Source organism: Carcharodon carcharias, chromosome 8 (assembly GCF_017639515.1).
Source record: "Carcharodon carcharias isolate sCarCar2 chromosome 8, sCarCar2.pri, whole genome shotgun sequence".
NCBI lineage: Eukaryota > Metazoa > Chordata > Chondrichthyes > Lamniformes > Lamnidae > Carcharodon > Carcharodon carcharias.
Window position 1 is genome coordinate 27848452 of NC_054474.1, and position 23775 is coordinate 27872226.

The window sequence follows — 23775 nt, forward strand, 5'->3', positions numbered from 1 at the left end:
TAATGGAATGTCATTGAATATTGCGAGGGGAATTAAATACAAAAGTAGAGAGATTATGCTTCAGTTGCATAGGGCATTGGTGAGACCAAATCTGGACTACTGCGTATGGTATTGGTCTTATTATTTAAGGAAGGACGTAGATGTGTTGGAAGCACTTCAGAGGTTTACTAGACTAATACCTGGAATAGGTGGATTGTCTTATGTGGAAAGGTTGGTCAGGCTAGGCTTGATTCCACTGGAGTTTAGAAGAGTAAGAAGCTACTTGATTGAAATATATAAGACCCTGAGGGATTATAACAGAGTGGATGGGGGAAGGATGTTTATTTTTGTGGGAGAGTCTAGAACTAGGTGATTACTGCTTAAAAATAAGGGATTACCCATTTAAGATAGAGATGAGGAAAACTTTTTCTCTCAGAGAATAGTGAGTCCTTGCAGCTCTCTTCCTAAAAAGACAATGGAAGCAGACTCTTTGAATATTTTTAAGGCAGAGCTAGATAGATTCTTGACAAGCCGGAGGTGAAAAGTTATTGAGGGTAGATGGGAATGTAGAGTTGAGGTTAAAATCAGATCAGCCGTGATCTTATTGAATGATGGAGCAGGCTCGAGGGGCCGAGTGGCCTACTCCTGCTCCTAATTCGTATGTATGTATGTATGTTCTAGATGAGCTATGAGGAGAGATTGGATAGGTTGGGGTTATTTTCCTTAGAACAAAGAAGGCTGAGAGGTGACTTGATTAAGGTGCACAAAATTATGAGGGAATAGATAGAGTGGACAGGATAACATTGTTTCCCTTGGTGGAGAATTCTAGAACCAGAGGACATACATTCTAGATAAGTGGCAGAAGGTATAGGGGGGACATGAGGAGGAACTTTCTTTACGCAGAGGGTAGTGGAATATACTGCCCAAGATGGTGGTAGAGGCAGAAACTCTAAACTATTTTAAAAAAAACCTGGATCGGCACCTTAAGTACTGTAAGCTGCAGGGCTATGGGCCGGGTGCAGGAAGGTGGGATTAGAAAGAGTACCTGGGTGTCCTCAGGCTGGCATGGACAAGATGGGCTAAATGGCCTCCTTCTGTGATGTAACTTTTCTATGGCTCTATGGTTCTATGAGATATTAAAGCAAGGCTCTGTTGGCACACTCAGCTAGCTTAGAAGATTCCATTACATTATTTTGAAGAGGAATAATGGAGTTCTTCTAGGGCCTGGTCAGTGTTTACCAATATAACAACATTAGAAAGAGGTGATCTGGTTATTTATTTTACTGTTGTTTGTGGAAGCTTGCTGTGTGAAAACTGGCAGTTATATTTCCTAGATTACAACAATGAGTATACTTTAAAGTTATTTCATTGGCTGTAACGAGCTTTGTGACATTCTGAGATCATTAAAGGCATTATATAGATCCAAGACTTTCTTTCCTTCTGTCAGTACAAAAAGATTTTTCTCATTAATTTTGCCTGTGTCATTCTGAACCTGGAAACTGTGGAATCATAGAATGGTTATGCAACCCAGCAGGAGACCATTTACCCCATCAAGCCTTTCAACTCTTTACAAGAGCAATCCAGCTAGACCTGCTCCTCCATCCTTTCCCCATAGCACAGTATATTTTCCCCTTCAAGTACTTACCTAATTCCCTTTTGAAAGCCACAATTGAATCTGGCTCCAACACCCCTTCAGGCAGGGCATCCCAGATCATAATCACTCGCTGTGAAAAAGGTTTTCCCTCATGTTACCTTTGGTTCTATTGCCAATCACCTTAAATTTGTGTTTTCTGGTTTTAGACACTACCAGCAGTAGGAACAGTTTCTCTCTATTTACTCTGTCAAGACCTGCCATGATTTTGAAAACCTCTATGTAATCTCCTCTCAATCTTCTCTTCTCAAAGGCCAAGAGCCCCGATATCTCCAATCTATCCACATTACTGAAATCCCTCATCTCTGGAACCATTCCAGTAAATCTTTTCTGTAAAGCCACATCCTTCATAAATTGTGGTGCCCAGAATTGGACACAATACTTCAGTTGAGGCCAAACCAGTGTTTTATAAAGATTCACCATAACTTCTTTACTCCATGGGTGGGATTTTCCAGCCCCGTCTGCTCCTGGGATTGTCTGGTTCTGCTGAAAGACTTTTGGCTGGGCTGCCATGTCCCCTTCAGTGGATCCCACCACAGCGGGGCTGGAAGATACTGGCCCATGTTTCAACCCAGGATCCTGTATGTTTTTTTTTAAACTATGTTCTCAATCTGCCTTACCAACGTCAACAATTTGTGCATAGATAGCCTCAGGTCTCTTTGTTCCTGAATCCCCTTTAGAACTGCACTTTTAATTTAATGTGGCCTCACCTCTTTCTTCCTACCAAGATTCATCACCTTGCTCTTCTCTACATTTTTCATCTGCAACATATCCATCCATTCCATCTGCCTGCCATTGTCCATCACCATCCTCCTCACTGTTCACAATAGTGAGATGCTGAAGCTGGATTCAGAAAGAAATGTGGGTTAGTTATCCCCAGCCCACAACAACCATCCCTGTGGCCAGAAGCTCAGCTATCGGTAAAGTTTGAGGAAATATCAATAACAATTCTGCCATGTGAAAGAACCAAGATAGAAGCTGTGGCAAACAAAATTTTGGGTGGGGAGAACTGGTACACATCACCTTCATCTCCTTAATGATTGCACCAATGTGTGTAGCTTTTCACATTAACAATGCCCTGTTAGCAACAATTAGTGCTGAATTATAGGAAGCTTTGTGCTATTCACTCAAACCAAGTTACTACCCAAACTCACTTCGATAAGGACCTTTCCAGCCAGCGGAGGAAGGCTGGATATATTTACCTCAGAAGTAAACTGACTATGCCACTCGGGTCTTGACTCCACTGTATTCAATATTTGATGTTCCAAGGATTTTGGGAACCTGATGCCAATTAAAATCCGAGATTTTATATTAGAACAGGTGACAACATTAGAAATGCAATATGTGCAATTCATTCCAGCTGGTCTGTGAATAATTCCTGAACATGGATCTTTCCGTGGCTTTGGTGTCTAACCTGACTGTAGTGCAGTCTCCCTAATTTGACCTTTGTTTCAAGGGCATGCGTGCAAGATTAATAAATATCACAGTTCTGCTGGCAGTCACAGGGGTCTGGCAAAAAGGCTGTTGAAGCTGTCATTCCCACAGGGAGTCTTGGCTTCTACTCAGCTTTAACGTAACCTTCTCTGCATCCTCGGGTGCCCTTGAGCACCCGACTTGTATAATCTTTGACAGCTAGGAGCTCCTGTAATATTTTCGAGATCACAGCCTAGTGAGAAAATATGACTATTAGAATTCAATGAATTTTAAATCTGGATAGCTGCGAATTCAGACTTTCACAGTGAAAAATTGGAAGTAAAAAAATCACATATTCCATAACATTACTTGATTGTTCATTGATTTCCAGTTATTTTTTAATGAGTTTCTCCTAATGTGGAATTCCATAAATGTTTTTTTTAAAAATGCAGATCTTCATTTGTTTCCATAGTTTGAAGGGGGATTATGAGGTATTCCTTCCTTTTACAAGCCTTGTTTGACTGAGCTGCAACTCGAGTCTAAAGCAAATAGTGACTGAAGTGAATGATGGGGACTGACTGCCCCTGGCAGAATCTGCTAATCCGTCAGTCCAGAATCTGTAACCTTTACGGCAGTCACAAGCCTGGATGTCAGTCATTGCTGTTTGCTTCAAGCTGTGAAACTGTTTGTCTCTCTTTTTCTTTCGCATGCAATTTTTCCCCCTGCTTGCCTCGGTCTGCTTCCACATTTGTGATTGTCTCCCTATATTTTCCTCAGCCCTTGTGGTCTTTGAAGGGGATACTAAGTGATAGGACATTATTTTCCATGGTGTAATTCCTTTTTTGTAGCATATTTATTGTGTAAAATTGTGCTTTTTACAGACCATCTGCACCATTTGGAAATTATCTTACTTTAAAAAGGCAATAAGCAATGCACTGGTATCACTGCCAGGGTGATTAGGAAGCTAACTTCAGTGATAATTCATTCTTAGAACAGCAAATGTAAAAAAAAACATGAGGTCCTCATTTTATCTGGACATGGTTCCGCCATTTTGAGGATTCCAACATGAGTGAAGGTCCAGCACTTGTCAACGTGCCATCATGCTTGACATGCAGGCACTGAGGATTCAGTACTTTTGTTCCTATCCGGAAGTCATTCATTAATTATAAGGGGTGTTCTGCTAAATGCACTTTCAAATGAAACAAATTCACTTTGTGATCTTTGTACAGTGGCAGGAGGCAGTTTTGAGCATTTTAAGTGGAGCTAGGAAGGACTTCCATTTGCTGTAGTAAATTGAAATTGACTCTGATGTAAAAATATTTGCATCAGTCTGGCGTAAAGAACCTGATTTAACTCCATTTGCATCTCCTGTTCCAGATCCATTCCAATGGGAGGAGTGCCAACAAATTTTGCAATTTATAAAATTTTCTTTTCATCCAATTATTTCCTCTGCCCTCCACCCCCTTCCTCCCTTCCAATATCATTTTCCAGTAGGGACGATTCCCAGGCAAACTGCCAGTAGTCTCTACCATTTTGTAAAGGGAGTTTAGCAAGTTTTACAAGAATGATGCATGTTGGATTGCCTTCTAATTGTCTCCCAGGACAGTGAGCAGCGCAGCTTCTATTCTGCAGTATCACTCCTTGCCCCATGGCCTGACTCAGAATGAGAACCCACTAAGTTTCCTTTGGGATAAAAACAGAAAATTCTGGAAAAGCTCAGTAGGTCTGACAGCACCTGTGGAGAGAGAAAGAGAGTTAACATTTCGAGTCCATATGACTCTTCTTCAGAGATTTTTTGGGGTTTAAGAGTTCCTACTTCTATCACATTCAATCTGCATAGTGCAACCTATGAATGTGTATTTTATAAAACTCTCCCACCAATTTACTGTACAAAGCTCTACTGGCCACATCTATAATGTCTTTCCTCAATGGATCTATTACACACAGTTATTTTAAGATGTTTCATGACCTGCTGTCTGCCCAAGGGGAAAACATGGGCTCAGAGATCAGAAGACAATCTTTATTCAGCAGCTGTAATCCAGCTGAGAAGCTGGGAAAATAACTCTGATCGCCATCATGGCTCACCTTGCTCTCATAAATCACTTCGCTGTTATAGTGAGGAAACTTACACAACCTCTGACACCAAGCTGGGGTGCCTAAGAGCAAAGAATGAGCTTTCAGCCTATCAGCCACAGATCCAAGGTGTTTAGTCCCAGACATAGTAAATTGTCTGTTTATAACCAATGTGCACTTTTCTTTTTTCTAGAACTGGATATTGAGTTGGGCGTGTTCACTCAAAGCTATCTTTGTTTTTTTTCCAGATTACTGTGAATTGAAAATCTTCTAATATACAAGAGTGTGGTTTGATAACGACTGGTAGACAATTCCCTTGTGAAGTATGGATGTCAAAGACCGCAGACACCGCTCCCTGACACGAGGCAGGTGTGTGAAAGAGTGTCGGTACACAAGCTCCTCACTGGACAGCGAAGAGTGCCGGGTACCTACACAGAAATCCTATAGCTCGACTGAAACCCTAAAAGCTTATGATCATGATGCCAGACTACATTATGGGAGTCGTGTCACAGAGTTGGTCCACAGGGAATCAGATGAATTCTCAAGGCAAGGTAAAGATGATTGAGCATTTTTCTTATGCTGTACTGAAGAAAGGTTAAACATTAGAGAAATGTTTACTCTCATGAAGTTCTCGAAAGTTCATCCCAAATCCCCGATTCATCATATATCAAGGCAATTTTTTATTCATATGGCTGGGGAAGCAGTTATATTTCCACATTGAGGTTAACAATCCATTCAATGGCTTCAGCTTATGCAATGATGTGAAGGTTGTGATGCTACCAGGAATGGATCTCTCAGAGCAGTAGTTCACTATGATGGTCTGACTTGGATAGCCACAGTCACAATTCCTCATGGCCATATCTTTCTTGGCCCATCCTCAAGTGGTTGAGGGTTGTCCTGATTTTCCATCGAAGGTTGAAACCTGGGACTCATCACTTGGGTCAATTACCAGACTGTGGTTGGTGATGTTTGCAGTCAACCAGGGAATGTGCTATAGAGAGCTGAGGCTGTGGTTGTCTTAGGGTGTGGAGTGTGTTCCATTAGGGACTATGGGATTTCAGACGTGTTGTGTTTGGGAGTGCTTTGTGTTGTGTGGGTTGTGTTTGGGAGTGCTTTGTTAGCTGTCAGCCGGTAGTGTTCTTTGTGGATTAAGTTTTCCCTGCCGACATCAGGAGGTTCAATATGTACTAGCACAGGAAGCCATTTGAGCTGTGTTGGTGGGCTTAATGTCCTCAAAATAACCCTCATGGCTTCCTGAAGATGTATATCCATGATGCTTGTGTGGCAGCTCCTGAATGAGTTTGAGCAGTAATGCTCTGCTGTTGGGTAGACTAGGGCGAACGAAACAGACTGAAACTTAATGAGGATCTTGTAAAGATAGTGAGCTGAAGTAAGTAATACACTGTATCCTAGAACTGATTTTCAGGAAAAAGGATTCCTCAAATAACTGATAAACATTTGCAGTAACATTTGTAAATCTGTTACCGGAAATTTATGTCATTTTCGAAATGTTCAATACTTCTGAGGGAATTGTTGACCATACGGAATGAGAACATGAAGGCTGTGAACTTCTTCAAACCCTGTTCCATTCTCAGAAGTACAGTGAGGTAGGATTTGCAGCCACCGATCTACCCCAGTGTTGACCAGTCCCAAGTTCTGGGGAAAGATTTATTTCCATAAAGGGGAGCTCATGCTATGTATGATGCTCATTGGGTGTCTGTTACATGGAGGACATGGAATTTCAAAGCAGTACCATGACACTGTGTCAGCAATCTATTAGGATTAGGAAACCAGCATTTAACTCAAATCACATGTTTGCCTAGTAAGCATGTTTTCATCCTGCAGGGCAGCGAGTAAGTTGGAAGCAGTGAGTTTTTTATTTTTGCTGAGGATGTTGTTCCATCAGTCCCATCACTTTGACAAGAAGATAAACACAAACATTGAATGTCCTATATAACTTGAGCCACCTGAGTCATAACAGTGATTTCTGGAGATAATCACTGCGACCAATTGATCCAGACAGATAGGTGTTGATTTTTAAAGCAGGCTCGGGAACTCAAGGCCTGGATAATTTACGTTTCCCGACCCCAAGCCACATCTTTAAATGCAAATGCCCTAATTGGGCCCGAGACGAGCTCGGCACCCAATTAGTGCCATCGAGCGTTACCAGGAACTGGGCTGCCTGCAGAGCATGAGTGGCATCCATGATGGGGGCTGCCACTGCCTCGCAGAAAAGAGGCTGAACATCATAGGGCCAGCTGCCTCACCGCACACATAACTGACCAAAGCACCCACTGGAAGGCTCTGCACGCAAACCAGCACAAAATCCCATAGTGCCAAAAATTTTTCTAACTACAAAAACAACAGTTTGCTGTATTGAATCCGATAGCTGTATACCAAATTGGTTAGGTTTTGCGATTTATGATTTGAAAATCACATTCAGGTCCTCCCCAGCCTGTTAACAAGCTCCTCAAGGAGTTTAATAGGCTGTTAATTGGAGCCAAGTGGGTCCATAACTCCCTCACGGTCTGTGCATGCCACCAACACCACCCACCGCTCCCCACCCATCCCCCCGCCCCAGCCCTCGCTCTGAAAATTCCAGCGCATCCCAGAGGTGTCAGGACTCTGACACATTGTCCAGGAGTGCTTATTTCAAAGCGCACCCACTCCTGTTCTCTCTCCCAAGGGTGATTGAAAATCCTGGCCATGATATTTGCTGGGATCTGAAGAATTTTAATTGTTTTTTTTATATTTCCCTGAAACAGTTTCTCAATCTAATCGCACACATTTCTTTTCTCTTCATTACTGATACCAGAGTTTCATTATTTAAGTTTCCCAATTTTTAAAAAAACACTTTGACATGCCAAAGAGCCATATTTAAGAATATTTAGATGAGCACTTGAAGTGCCATAGCATACAGGGCTATAGGCCAAGTGCTGGAAAATGGGATTAAAACAGGTGCTTGATGGCTGGCACAGACACGATGAGCCAAAGGGCCTTTTTGCATGCTGTATAACTATCACTCTATGATCCCTAGATTTTAGTGGAATTATTGTGGTAATATTTGGCATTTTAATGGTCTCCCTAATGCTGCATTAATAACGAGCTCTCAAAGTGTTCTGGAAGCAATGTGAGAGCAGTTCGAAAGTTGTTTGAGCAATCTGCTGTCATTTCCATTGGACTCTATTGCCTTCCTAAGTGAAAAAAAATGAAGAAAGTCTTTGGAAAGGGGAATTGGAAGCAAAGCATCAATTATTAAAATTCTATTAAGGTTAAGAAAATAATGACAAGCCTGTGTTTGCAGTTCTTTTACCAGACAGAACAGGTGAAGTTCCTGAAACTAGACTTGTAATAGGGCAGATTAACCTTATGTAGGGTTCTCCAGGTGAACTTTTCCCAAATAGTACATGATGTGGTGGACAAAAACTGCAAGATATAGGTCACTCCTCCCCTTATTTGTTTGTACAAAGGACATGAGTAGGGGATTGAGCTGCACATCAGTATTATTTGGGCATCATACTATAACAAATGGGGAGATTTTAATCATTATACAGTTTCAGATCAGGTAAAACAGGAGGTGCTAGAAAAACTCAGCAGTTCTGGCAGCATCTATGGAGGGAAAAGCAGCGTTAGTGAATTTTCCACAGGTAAATCCACATTTTAAATGGCTTCAGCCAGCTTTGCCTCTGGAAGGTCTGTATGATAAGCCTACTGTGGAAATGTTCTTATATGGTGAACATGTGACTAGCTTCAAGCAATAAGAAGCAGTTATCATATTCAGCAAGAAATGTCCAAAAGGGATTTTTTTGTTCTTTCAATGCCATTGTTCATAAAATCAATTAAGTCAAAAATTACTTGGCGGCTAAAGCAGTTGATTTGAAGTTTTAAGCTGTTCAGGTTGAGAGCCAGGGAGACAGATAATTTTCATACCTCTGAATGCTGAACTATTTAGGGAAAAATGCGGAGAAAGTGGCAATATCTAAACATTAAACATTTGAACGCATGAGATACAAGATCTGTTAACTACGTCTGTCAGCCAACTCCAAAGAAATGGCAAGAACATAAAAGATATCTCAAGCTAAATCATAAATCATAGCTCCAGCTGTTGAGCTTTGGGTCTGGTGAGAGATCTGAACTGCATGGATAAACTGGAGTTTAGATCATCTACATGCATCTTAAAGGTTCAGCAAGAAACTAACCTGGCTCTTTCATTCAAAAGTAGTGTTGTTTATCATTATGCTGTTTTAAAAAAAACATGCTCTGAAAAGGGTGGAATGGTTTACTTTTGTTCTGCCTTTTGAGTACTGTACTGTTTCAGTGTCTTGCGTTAAATGCAATTTCAGTTCAGAGAGATTTAGTCTGCTTAGAAAAGTGCCTTTTAGTCATATGTACAAGACAATAATGTTAGCTAAAACCCTAACTGTAATGCAGGATATAAACTTGCTTGTCTCTATACCTCTGAGCTGCCACCACTGTTGGTGCTCAGAAAAGACTGAATGTCACATTTGTAAGTTACTTATTTGTTTATGTTAGTGTGTCAGCACAAGCTCTCAGATTTTTATTATGATGATCAATGTCTAATTACTTGTTGGTGTTCATTCTTACATAGTTGCTCTGGATCTGGAAGGCAACAGTGCACGAAAACCTCATTACAACCTTGTGTTTGAGAGCCATCTTAAATAAAATATGAGAACATATCAAGTTCTAAAAGATAAGTTGCAGGGTAGTTAGGAATAGTGAGATTTATGAGTCATTGTGATTTCCTGCAGCTTGCTTAATTGCCTTAGGGGGTTGGAGAGAAATTTCCCCAGAGTTTGTCCTAAATCGGCCACTCTTTTTTGCCTTTCCCTGGAGATTATATAACTGTGGTGTTGGTGGGAGTCAAATTGATGGTGTACATAGCTGCCCAATATCTGGATAGGGAAGGGTTTATATACTGAACCATATTTATTAATTTAAGTGTGTTCAATAAATTGCTGCAATGTGAACAATTTTTAAAATACTTTGTCCATGACAGGTTAATTTTCAATTTTTCCTACTATTTAATAAAAAATTATATATGCTCCTTTTCTCTAGCCTTAATCCCCTCATGACAGAGCCTGGGTTCTCTAAGAAAGCTTATGCAAGATCCTTGCTCACGGGGATTCCACAAACAGCCACTGGGAAGTAGAAGATCAAGTGTTCGGCTGAGTAATTCATTGCTTCTTGGACCCCATTCTTACCCATGAGGATGCTATGGCCAACACTATCTGTTTTAGTCCAGTAACAAGGTCTGGATTGGAAACCCACTGTGCGAGATAATGGGTATTTCTAGGTACTCAGTGGCAGCTCCCATTAACAGCAAAATTTAAAATTTACTCTTGCTACAGTTTAAAACGTTCTATCTCCCATACAACAGCATTAATTAACACCAAAGAGTTAATTATCATTTATATTTCACAATCTGATGTCTGTCAAACAATTTGAATTTCTACTTCCAAAAAAAGTTAACCTTTTAAACTATCCTGATTGGGGAGCCATCTCCAATTCAAAGTTTGGTGGCTTAATTGGCAAACATCTTTCAATCCCAAGTCACTGACGTTATCTAACATGTTTAACTTTGAATCTTTCCTTCATGTTGTGCATCCATTATCTTCCTCTGTTTATTTGTACGTACAATTTTTTCAAAAGCAATTCACACATCAAACCAAGCACATTGAATTGAATTTTACCAGTCTTTAGCGATGGTTTAGGAGACAGGGTGGCATACCTGACATCTTCCTGCTGCCATCCCATTTTTGCCAGCTGTGGGAAAGGTGGCAAACACCCCTCCTACCCAGAGCCAATTGAGTCATGCAAATTGTCAGTTAAGGGCCACTTCTCACATTCGCTGGCATTTTACCATCAGTTGGGGGTGGGGGTGCGGGGTGGGGAGGTGGGGGGGGGGGGGGAGAGAAGAGATTCTGCCATCACTTGGGGAGATCGCCAGCAAATCCTCCATTAGGTGGGCCTCCTTTTTGGGCAGTCTTTGGTCCATGGAGGGGCCCCCAACCACCCCGGCAGCAGTGGCTGCCTCAGCGGCGACATCGCTGCCTGCCCTGTGACACAGCCTTGCCCCTCGCCGGGACCTGCCTAATTAGCCCAGCACCCCCACATCCCTCTCGGCTGACTTTGAGGGCACATGCCCTTTGATGCACCCTCAACCTTCAGGTGCAGCCCCAGCATTGGCCATTGCACCTTAATAGGGATGGCAGCCCTGCTGGCAGCCACTTAATTGGCTGCCACTGGCAAAATGCAGCCCTGTGTCCTCCCGCCCACTGAAGCAGGCCATCTCTCTCTCTGGCACACTCCGCCAGTTGCCACTTCTGACATGACCTGCATGCTGCACACTCTTGAGAATCCTGATGTCACAAAGCCCGTCTGGCTGATGTGACTCCTCTTGCCAAAATTTGGACCCTGCTTTGAATTTGCAAGTCACTCAACAAGGATCAGGTATTGAACACATTTGGAACCCTGATATAGTGTTACTTAAAGAGCCAGGCACCCAAGTTACAGGTTAGGCAGTTTTTCAGGACTTCTGCTATTGCAAAGCATCTGGAAGTACTGTGAAGTGTTGTTGGAGGTATTGTAGTGAGTTCCTGGGTTTGGGTGAGAGTGTTGCTGTATCTTACAGGGAGGGCAAAGGATTAGGTGACCTGTCCACACAAAGGGACGGATTATATGCTGAGGGTGGGCTCCCCACACTCCAGTGTAAATACCAGGGACGAGCGAGCTCGCCTCCACTTAGCTGGCCCACCCAGCTTTAATATTTTGGGTGATTGCCCTTTAATTAGCATGAGGCAGGACTTCCATCTATCTCCAGGAAGAAGTCCAGCCTCATAGACCTGCCAGCCAACATGAGGCCAGCAGCTCTGCACACCAGTACCTCCTACAGGAGCAGTGGTGTTCATCGATGGACCGGGGCATTCAAGTGCAAGGCTGATAGGCCCAGAGGAGTGGTGAGGAGGCATGTTGGACAGAGCTGGCAGGAGGCTGGATGTGGGAAAACAATGGGGAGTGGCCTCCGATTGGCACCAGAGGTCTGGCAAGAGGAACCCCACCACTTTAACTGGCACTGTAGCCCTCAGGGTTATACCTACTGGGCTGCACGTCGAACACCACCTCTCCTGCCACCTGTGAAGTCAGACAGGTCGCTGGATGGGGCCCTTGCACATTAATTGCCCACTTAAGAGCCTCCTTTGGCACACGGGTGGGAGATCTGCTTGACGCCTCCCCAACACTCGTAAAATCACAGTGGGGGGGGCGGGCAAGCCAATGGTGAGCACGCTACCAGTGGCACGGTGCCCTAACTTCCGGGGCCACCCACCTGCTTTTCAGCCTGCGGGTCATCAGTAAAATTCAGCCCAAAATTTGCAATGGATACGAGGGCTGCAGTGGCAGTTCCTCTAGATCTGTAGGAATGCAGGTGAGATGGATCGGAGGCTGTGGAGAGGGAAAATTGCATGTGATGCCCTATACCAACATGGAGTTGTACTCCTCCATGCACTCAGTGAGTGACTGGAGGCTGTCTGCCATCCACAGATGATAGGTCATCTCAACCTGTAAAGTTAAATCTGTTACTCTCCACAATGCTACCTGACCTGCTGCGTATTTCTAGCATCTTTAATTTTTGGATGTTTGCTGTTGGACTGTTCTGCTGCATGGCTAAGCGATTTCATTTACATGAACCCAGGACACCAATATTTTTTCAAAAGCTTATAAGATCCTTGTGCAATTCACTGACAATGAAAGAAACAAACAGTTGTATTTATATAGTGCCTTTCACGACCTCTAGGTAGCCTAAGACTTTACAACCAATTGTGCACATTTTAAAGTGTGATCACTTTTATGAATAAGAAAACACTGCAGCCAGTTTGCATACAGCTCAAACATCATTGTGACAATGGCCAGATAGTCTGTTTTAGGAATGTTGTTTGAGGGAAAATATTGGCCCAGACACAGCCAGCTCTTTAAAATGGTATCACAAGCTCTGAGAAGGTAGAAGCCATCTCAATCGAAGTACGGCACCTCTGAAAATGCAGCACTCTCTTCGTTTTGCACCAGAATGTGAGCTCCGGAGTGAGACACAAACCCACAACTTTGAACTGAGACGCTACCCACTGAGCCATGGCTAACGATGGCATAATGATGCAGGATCTGGAGAAATCCTCCATATAGTTTAAGAGTCACAGGATCGCAGCAGCACTCTGACATTTTACAAGTGTGCTCTGCCTTGGAGATCCCAGTTATCTCTCCAGATAGTCATTATGTCTACTCATAAATGCAGTAGGAGAGAATTGGGTCAAATGAGTTTTTATGAATAGCTCTTTTTTGCTGCCTATTGACATTGTGCCTAGTGGTGCCTAAAATGAACAAGATTACTGACATCATAGAAGTCTGTTGATGATCAACTGCAGTGCCTTTGAGGAAGAACAGTGGTCCATGAAACAGAGTGCTAAATGTTGCATTTAAATATGTTATGGTGGGAAGTCACACTCTGCATTGAGTCATTGACACAGATTCAGACTTTCTTTGCACATTTTTTTAGCTTTTGAGATTAAAAAAACCATGACATGGCAACATTGATAATGGAGCTGCAGTTGTGCAGAAGGAAGGCATTAGCGCAACGATTTCTGTTTATGATGTCCTGCCATTGTTTTGCCTGTATATAGGAAGTATAAGCAGACAGACTGCCCCAGGTAAGCCTTGTCTCTGTATAAACTGTGGAAGACTCAGAATTGGCATTGCCTTCTATTCATTATTTACGTATTTTTTTTGTGCTGCTTTCAGCAGTTCCTGGTGCAAGTCAGACACCTAATTCACCTCCTGCACCCACAAGAAAGCCCCTCCTGTACTAAAAAAAAAATCCGTAAATGGCCAAGCTACGGGCCAGGGAGCTCCTCTGTGCTTTTTGCTTCTGTGACGTCTGTAATGATGCTCAAACACAATCCTGTTTGCTGTGTCTTGCTGGGCAAAATATGATCTTCTTTGTAGTCACCTGGGTATGCCTGACAAACTGTAATGTTGAGTGTGTCTTCCAAAATGTTGCAGTCACAATTTGTCACGAGTTCAGTGGCACTGCATTCCAGGGTGCTGAACCTTTATCAAATGAGCCTACAAATGGTGTGTAACTGTGTTTGAGTTCCTCCTGATTTTGTCATTAACAAGGTTGCTTTATTTCAGGGGGATGTTGGTGTAGTGGTAACAGTCACTAGACTCGTAATTGAGAGGCCCAGGTGCATGTTTTAGAGACATGGACTCAAATCCCACCAAGGCAGTTAGTGGGACTTAAGTTAAGTTATGGAATACGAAGCCAGTCTCAATATTGGGAACCATGACAACTATCATCAATTGTTGTAAAAACCTATTTGGTTTCAGGAAGGAAATCTGACATCCCTATCTTTCCTGGTCTACAAGTAACTCTAGACCCACAGCAATATGGTTGACTCTTAACTGCCCTCTAAAATGGCTTACCAGGCCACTCAGTTAAAGGGCAATTAGGAATGGGCAGCAAATACCCACATCCCATGAAAGAATAAAGTATCATCCTCACTGTCAGCCACACTCCAAGTTTGGAATCATTGGTAAACTTTGTTCCGTGGAGCACATCATCAGCTCCCAAAATAGTATTTAATTTCATTTTGATTAGTTTCTGTTGAAGATTTTAGTTACAGTGCCCTTTAAGAGACTGTCAATTTTTTTGTTAATTTGGTTAATTAGTTTATTTGTTTCATTTGTTTGCTCAAAAGAGTACAAAAAGAGTCAGCCCTTTAAGGATGGTTCTTTAGTTTTATTTAGTTAATTAGGAGATAGCTGAGACACTGGGTGGAGTGGGAGGAGAACTGTAAGACTGAACAAGTCAATAAACTCTCTCATTAGGAAAAGCTCTGTGTCTCCCTGAAATAAAGCAACCTTGTTAACGACAAAATCAGGGGAACTCAAGCACAGTTACACACCATTTGTAGGCTCATTTGATAAATGTTCAGCTCCCTGGAATGCAGTGCCACTGAACCTGTGACACACTGTGACTGCAACATTTTGGACTTGGATTCTATTAGCACCCAAGCCACATGAAAAAAGAAATCTGATTTTTCATTGAAGTTCATTGATCCATTTTTGGAAGTATCAAGATTGGCCATCAAAGCATAAGCTTTAAATAGTTTGTTAGCATTTTCTTATAGGTTCCACTGCTTTCTACGAATAGCTAATATTTAAATGGTTGCTCAAATGGAGCAATTTAAGCTCTAATATGTCTTTACTCCCTGTTTCAAGCCTTGTATCATCAATGGTACAACATGGGCTTCTCCACAGTTGGCTATCAGTTGCCATGGCTGGTAGCAGAAAATGGTCGGGAATTTCGTCCTGCTAAAACTCCACCCACACCAACCACTGGGTCTGTTGTTTCCAGGTAGTGAGACTAACAGCTTCGACTTCCATTTAGATATGTATTTGGGATGTGTTCAGTTGCAAGATACTCCCCATTCCCTGCAAGATACCAAGCCAGAAAGAGGCCCTTTCAAAACTCTTTAACATCTGTTGCAACACAATGACATCTCTGCGGGTCTCCATTGTGAATTGCACCAAGCTGTAATATTGTTTCTTTCAACTGAAATTATGATTACCATCGCATTGAAGTAATGTACCTGCTAATATGATATAATTTTCCTCAAACTTTGAGACTAATGTTTGAAAAATGACAAATCTATTGTCAGGTGTATTTTTGCAATTTGTTGCATCCCTTTGCTTATTCCTCACTCAGCTTGAGTTAATTGGCTGTGATAACAAATCTGTTCTCTGGTGCAATTAAAGTTTTTATTTTCAATTTGACTTCTGATTTCCCATCATATCAGCTCCATGTTTGAAAGCTGTCGAAGTATTTATACAACCGTCATTTGCAACGGGCCTGCAGATGTCCTATTTTGGCTGTAAATGTTGTCCTTTTCCTAAAAAAATGCGGTATATTGCTTTTCATAACTTTTGAAGTGACCACTGGCTGTGTTTTTTTTTACTGCCTTTCTTTGCATCCACCTGTGAGTTTGAATTCTTACTCCCACTCATCCCGGCATGACTGGTGTTTGGCAGGCAGCCAGACAGTGCAGTGATGATAGAAAAGCAGGATAATGGAGACAGCAGGCCACTTTAAACCACTTCAAGGACTCAGGTTACTTATTTATTTTTAGGTTTCTTAAAGAAATGCTTTATGGATGAGGTCATAAGTTGTTTTGGAGGATGGTGGAGGGATGCATTACAGCAAAACAGAAGTTGCAACATCATTTTGTAGCAACAAAATTTAGCAGCACTTGCACGAGAAGTTCAACAACAATGAAAAATAGTTTAATCCTCACATTAATGCTGAAAGTGCATAGTGTAAATTGAGTGTTAAATTCTGAGCTGATGATGAAATAATGCGTACTGATTCTCCTCCACTAGCGGGATCTCATTTTGCTTCACACTAATATCAGGTTTGAAACCTGACTGGATTCAGGCCGCATTTAATCAATAATTGCAAGTGGTGATGTGAAGAGAAGACACTTTGCACCAGGCCACCAAGCCTACATCTGTAGTGTAGATACAGTTTAAAGTAGAAGGATTGATCTCAATTCATGAACAGCTTCTCAGAAGAGCACTGTGTGGTACAAGTTAATCTGCCCTGTTCCTGGTCAATGAGCAGACCAACTGAAATTACTAAAACTATCAGCCACAGTGTAGTCTATTAGTGTAAGTCATAGACTCATGGAATCCCAGAATCATTATGGCACAGAAAGAAGTCTTTCAGACCATCAAGTTCATGACAGCTCTCTGTTACTCAACCGAATCAGTCCCATTCCTCACTCTATCCATGCAGTCCTGCAAGTTTATTTTGCTCAAGTGCCTATCCAATTTCCTTTTGAAATCATTCATCATCTCTGCTTCCACCATGGACACAGGCAGCAAATTTCAGGTCATTACCACTCACTCAGGAAAATGTTCTTCCTCACTCCGCCCCCCCCTGGCATCTCTTGTCCAAATCCTTACATTTGTGTGCCCTAGCCCTTGTACAGTTAGCTAATAGGAAGAGTCTTTCTTTGTCTACTTTATCAAACCTGTCATAATCATGCACACCTCCAGCAAATCTCCCTTCAATCAATATATCTTGCCACCTTCAAAGAATCCATGGTCCCTTTGTCCCTGTATACTTTTTAGACCTGTACCATTTAGTTCTCATTGCATCTCCCTATTCCTTCTTCCAAAGTACATCATTACACACTTCTCTATATTAAATTCCATTTGCCACTTGTCTGCCCATTCTGTGAACCTATATATGTCCTGTTGCAGTAGATTAGTATTGACTTTTGGTATAGGAGAGATGGGGACATAATGCTAATGTCACTGGGCTAGTAATCCAAAGCCTCAGGCTGCTCAGGGGGCATGGTTCAAATCCCACCACGGAAGTTTGTGGAATTTAAATATAATTAATAAAATAATCTGTAATATAATGCTTGTATAATGGTGACCATGACAACCATCATTGATTGATGAACCATCTCATTCCTTTAGGGAAGGAAATCTGCCATGCTTACCTGATCTGGCCTATATGTGACTCCAGACCAACTGCAACTTGGTTGAATATTAATTGCCCTCTGAAATAGCCTAGCAAGCCCTCAGTTCAAGGGCAATTATTCCCAAGAAAGGATAAAATATCATCCTCACTGTCAGCCACACCTCCAAGTTTGGAATCATTGGCAAATTTTGGAGTTTTACTCTGAGTTCCAATATCTAAGTCATTTCAATAAATCAAAAAACGCACTGATCCCAGCACCGACCCTTCTGGAACACGACTGTCTCCCACCTCCAGTTCCCAAAACAACCATTTACCATGACTTGTTGTCTTCTGTCCTTAAGTCAATTTTTTTTTACCCTGGCTGACACTGACCCTCCTATTCCATGAGCCTCAATTTTATTAACCAGCTTTTTATTTGGTACTTTATCAAAGGCTTTCTTAAAATTCATATGGACAGCATCCATTGCTTTTCCCTCATCAATCCTCTTCGTTACTTCATCAAAAGTAACTGAATGAACTGATTAGTGATCCAGTGGTCACCTGCGGCATAAGGCATGCTGAAGCCTTCGCACTACTATGCTTCAGAGAATTTACACTGTCAATCACAATATTTAAGTAGCTGCTTGTTTAACACCAGAGAAGCCTTTGGTGGATTAGTGATGCCTATTGAGTTACTCTGACTCTGATCCAGACATTTTTACTTAACATGTCCAATTTTACAACAATCTATGATTACATAATACATTTAACACGGGAAAATGTCGCACGTCACTTCACAAAATCATAAGCGGACAAAAATTGCCATCAAACTAAAGAAAGAGATATTAGGATAAGTGACTAAAAGCTTGATCAGAGAGGTAGGTTTTAAGGAGGACTTTAAAGAATGAGAGGGGTGGGGATACAGAGAACGTTAGGGAGTACATTGGTGATTAGGGCCCTTAGATGGCTAAAGGTATGCTGTCACTGATGGGGCAAAGGGAAAGATGGATATGCAAGATGCCAGACTTGGAGGAATGCAGTTCTCAAAGGGTTGTAAGGCTGGAGGAGGTAACACAAATGGGGAGCTGAGAGACTCCCATCAACTAACATTTTAAAGTTCAAAAGGTTACCAAGAAACTTTGCCTCCTTTGTAACACAGTGGGAATGATGATCTCATTGATACAAGGGTATTACTTTCTTTCATTGTAGTTTCATGGATGTCTGACATCCTTACTTTAACAAATACAGTGAAGTTAAAAAATAATGTCATGGACAACACAGCAACACGATGATCCCAAAAAAATGGACAAGAAAAGTTTAGGGAGATACAACATTTCAGGACTGAGATTGCATGTAAAAGGCCAAAGTGACAACTCTTTGGCAAACATTGTATCAAGTTGTCTGATAGAACTTATCAAGGATCATAGCAACCATTAGATAAGCGATCTGGAATTTTTATACTGTCTAAATAAAGTTGCACAGCACAACACTCTCCCCCTCAGCCTCTGTTCTGAGAAAATCTTAACTGTACTAAATAAACAGTCTATGTCCTAACTCAATCTCATGGTGCTGCATAGATTAATTTAAATTTTGAAATGTGCAAGAACAATTCAGTGCTTGTTCTTCTTAGCCCTTCATACTAGATCCACCTACACAAGGAAACTCAGTGAATTTGTGGAAACAATATTCTGGCAGTGTACAAAACAGAAAGTATGCTTTTGAGTTTACATTTGGGGAAGTATGGATAAATTGATGTAGTTATGTTTGTCTTTTTAGATGAGGCTAAACGATCTTTAGTTGTTCAATTCAGGAGTTAAGAATATTCAGTGCATGTCTTCCTGCTTCAGAGGCAGCTCACATTTTCATTCACTGCCTGCTGTATTTGTGATTTTTATTGTGCAGTCTTCCATGTCAACTTGTGGAGCTAGTCTATAAGTAAGAACATTTTAAAAACTTTCAATAACAGAGTTTGCCATGGTGGGATTTGAACTTAGAATTTTTCAGTTGCTCACCCGGTATCAGGGCTACCATAGATATGGTGCTCAAGTGTCAGGAATTTGAAACTGTTTATGCAGTTTCCCAACTAAAGGAAGGAGGTGCGAAGTTTAAAAGCTGAATACCAAATGCCAATCTGGAAATGTTGTGGTAAGAAGACCACAACATAGGTTCAAAGCCTGGGGCTGTCTTAACACTCTAATTCCCAGCATGTGTGCACATGTCATCGTACCCAATTTCATCACATGATTCTTGTTCTTCCACGCTCCATAAAACAGTGCTAAACTTAACATTTTCTATTGGTGCTGTGAGCTCCAGGAAGTGGGTGGCACTTTCTCCTTTGTGAGCCTACATTTATTAATACAGTGGGACTGAAAGCTACAACACTGCATTTGTAGAGAGGCTTTCTGCTCACACAGGGAGGTCTAGTGCAATGATCTGTAGGCAGATGGAAAATCGTACAAGAAAGCATGGATGCACAATAGCAGGCAAAAAAATTATATGTGGGCACAGCTATGCTTTGCAAAGGTTTAAAAGATTTATTAACAGTGCCTCAATCTAAAATGGAATGTGACAATGATTTGAGAGAAGAAATAAAAAGGTGGATCATCACCAGCCATGATAGAGGAATAGGTCCCTACTTATGACACCAAATAAGGGAACAAAAATAAGAAAGAAACAAGATCTTGAGATGTGAAACTAAGGGTCGGGACAAGATAGCTTCTAAGCTGCAATGGAATAAGAGGCAATATAGAGGGAAGCACTCTAAAGTTAAGGCATGAGAAAGGGGATGGTGGAATCTCTCGCTCGGAATTGATGAGCTGAAAACAGCATGTTGAGTATGAGGCAGAGAAAATAAAAAAAGTAAAAGTGTTCTTCGTATTTTGATATAGAACTATATGTACATATTGAATATTATGGAAGACATAGAATTTTAGAATATAGAATACATTTAGAATTTTGCTCATTACAGAATATTGCTTGCGTTATTTTTGAAGTAAGAATATCACCGGTGAATCTCAGAAGACTTGTTTGTCAACAAAATATTAATACCATATGACTTCTTGTTGTTCTTTGTTGACTTTTTACAGATTCTATCTGTATTGCAATCCACCGGAACTGTTTTACAAGATTTGCACTCAAATCCATTTTAATCACCCTACTACTGCAGTAACAGCAGCTCCTTTTTTTTGAATATCTACTGTATTTTTGTACTGTTGAGTGCTCCTCTGAATTTTGTAAAATGCACAACAGTTGTCATTGTCATCAACATATGAGCCAGAAAATTACTTTTGGTGTTGTCAGCAGATGAATGCTTAATGGTTTCATATGGCATTCCCTGTGCTATTATAAAGGGGGAGTCAGCCCATTTAAAATTAATGTCTGTGCTAAAATAGCAGAGAGAATGTGATATGGATGTGTTAATCTTTTGTCTACTGATATCACTGGTAGTAACTTCTAGGCTTTAATAAAGAACCTCATACTTTTTGGGTTCTTGGTACCCAGTAGGGAAAATGTTTACTCTGAACTTCGATATCATCAAGCACATTTTCTGGTGAAAATGTTAAAGAATACTACTGTCAGAAAAGGTGCATGTCAGCCATACCATTTCTAATCAGTCATTATTTTTATCCCACTATCTCTAATCCTGCAGTATTTGACATTCCTTATTTAAATCTTTCATGTTTATTCTTACATTTCCAATTTTACTTCACTATCTCTAATCATTCAATGAGTTGATTCCTGTATCTCCAATTGTTGGATGCGTTTATCCAACCACCTCCACTAAGTTTATCCTTTCTCTAATCCTTCACTCTATCTACCCAACTGCAAAGTTTCATTCTTTTTATCTCTCTTTCTCTGATCTTGAAGGGTTGGATGCAGGAGTAATAAATGCACTTCAAGACATCACTGTACTTATTCTCCCTGAATTCTATCCTTCAATTCATATCTCTGCATCTCCAATCACTCAGTGATTCATTTTCTCCTTTTGTGCAACATCTAATTCTTTGCAATCCTCTAGTTGCTGTTCCCGACCATTTTTTTTACATCAACAGCAAATGTACATTTAATTCTTCTTTCAATAAAGGAGCTGTACTTACAAGATGGGCTGGAATTGTCCGGTCTCATCGGCCATCAAGTGTCGTGGCAGGCGGTGGGGAGGGGGGTAAATTCAGCATAAGAGGCAGAAATCAGTTTCACGCCAGTGTGAAAGCACAGCAGAGTCATCCAATGGTGTCTGCCATAGTGGAACACAAATTGCACTGGAGGCCGGAATCATCCCCCCCCAGCACCCCCCCCCCCCCCCACAGCCCCCCCCACACCCCCCCCACCCCCCCACCCCCCCACACCCCCACACCACCAACCCCCCCCCCCCACACCCCCACCACCCCCGGGCCAGATTTACCATTATGCTGGTGGGAAAACATGCAGGCCCAGAACCCGTCTGGACAAGTGTAATGTGCAGAAGTTGGGACTTACCGCTAGGGCCTTGCTCAGATCGCGGACCTCCAAGGAGCAGAACATGTTGGAGCCCTACAGCTACTGGGTCCTGGAGGAACACGTGCATTGTATGCTAGGTGGATTCTCATGGACATGGCTCCACTGTGAAGCAGCTCACGGAAGGTGGGAGATCTCTGTTGATGTTTTGGCTCTGCTTTGGAACATCATGTTCTTGGCCACAGGCTGCTATATTTGATCAGTGATGGGGGAACAGAAAGATCCAGCTGTGAGTGGGAGAGGAAGGTGTACCATTGGGGGGGGGGGGTGGTGTTTGGTGGGGGGGGGGGGGGGGGGGGGGGGGCGGCGGCTGCTGGGAGAGGAAGGTCTAGGTCTGACTGGGTGAGGAAAGTGTATCAAGGGGAGGAGTGACACTGAGCTGGGGGGGAGTGCAAGAGGGATGAAGGTATCGGGGGTTGAGGTTGGGAGGGTAAGGAGGAGGTGATGGGGAAGAATGTGGCAAGTGAGGAGGTAGTTATAAGGGAGGACAAAGATGTGAGGGAGGGTGTTCAGAGGGAGGAAAGGAGTTTGGAGTGGGGAAGGAGTTCATGGGGGCAAAGGAGTTCGAGGGTGGAAGATGTCCGGGGAGTGGAAGGAGCTCAGAGGGGGGACAGTGTCCAGGGGCGGTGGGGGAGGGAAGAAGGGGGTTTGGAGGGGGGAAGGTCTCTGGTTGTGGGAGTGCAAGATGTCCAGTGGGAGGCGGATGTTCAAAGGGGGCAAGGAGTTGGGGTGGCAGAGAGAATAAGGGTGGAGGAGGGAGTAATGGTGGGGGAGGGAGTAGGGGCGGAGGGATGTCCAGGTGAATGTGCAAGGGAGGGATTTGTAGAGTCAATGACTGCCTCCTGGGGAGTGAACTGAGGGTGGGCGTGGTAGGATGGAATGGTGAGTATGAGAGGGGGTAGAAGGAGTCGGTAGGGTGGGAGGGTGAGGGTGCATTGGCAGCGGTAGAAGAGATAGCAAGGGTGGTTGATGGGGACTCGGAGGCAGACATGGACCCTGGAGGCAGAAAGGAGGAGGTCTGGAGGTCAAGGTGGATAGGGTGGGATTCTCAGGAATGTAGGGAATGTGCACGTTCACCTGGATATCCCGGAAAGACAAGGGTTTGCGTTGGTAGGTGACAGTGGGAAGTAATTCCAGGAGATCGGCAGTGATGGAGTAAAGGACATGGATGACTGGGGAAGGGGGAGCGGAAAAGATGGGGGACCTGATGATAAACTTGACAACTACCATTTCACAGAAATCGAAAGTGAGCAAAGCCTCGTGTTGGATGGGCAGAGGTGCTGTATGGAAGAGCAAACAGTGGGTGGCCAGATATGCAAGTCAGCTCAGATGGACAACTGAAAGAGAACCCTAGCAGGCAGCATTGAAAATGCTCAGGACGGTTAGATGAGCGTGAAGGATGAAGGCTCCACGTGCATGGGAGAATGCTTGCATGAGGCTCCAAAAGGCCCTGCCACACACACACTTCTCCCTCCAGAATCACTTATGGTCCAGTTACGGGCAGCTGAATGGCTAGTCAGGGTGGGATGCGAGGCGGTGGGGCGGGCGGGCGGCGGGGGGGAGGGGGGTTGTTGGGGTACAGTGGGAGGACTCACAAAGCGCCTAAATGAAGCTCTAAGACAGCCTT

General features: G+C 42.6%; 1 protein-coding gene across 1 annotated transcript in view; it reads left to right on the forward strand.

Annotated features, from left to right (window-relative positions):
* Nucleotides 1-5441: 5441 nt before the first annotated feature.
* LOC121280981 (teneurin-2-like) overlaps nucleotides 5442-23775 on the forward strand; it is a 787212-nt gene continuing 768878 nt past the window's right edge. Inside the window, exon 1 of the mRNA XM_041193486.1 lies at nucleotides 5442-5667. Coding sequence (XP_041049420.1) covers nucleotides 5442-5667 — 226 coding nt within the window. The remainder of the gene's footprint in view (nucleotides 5668-23775) is intronic.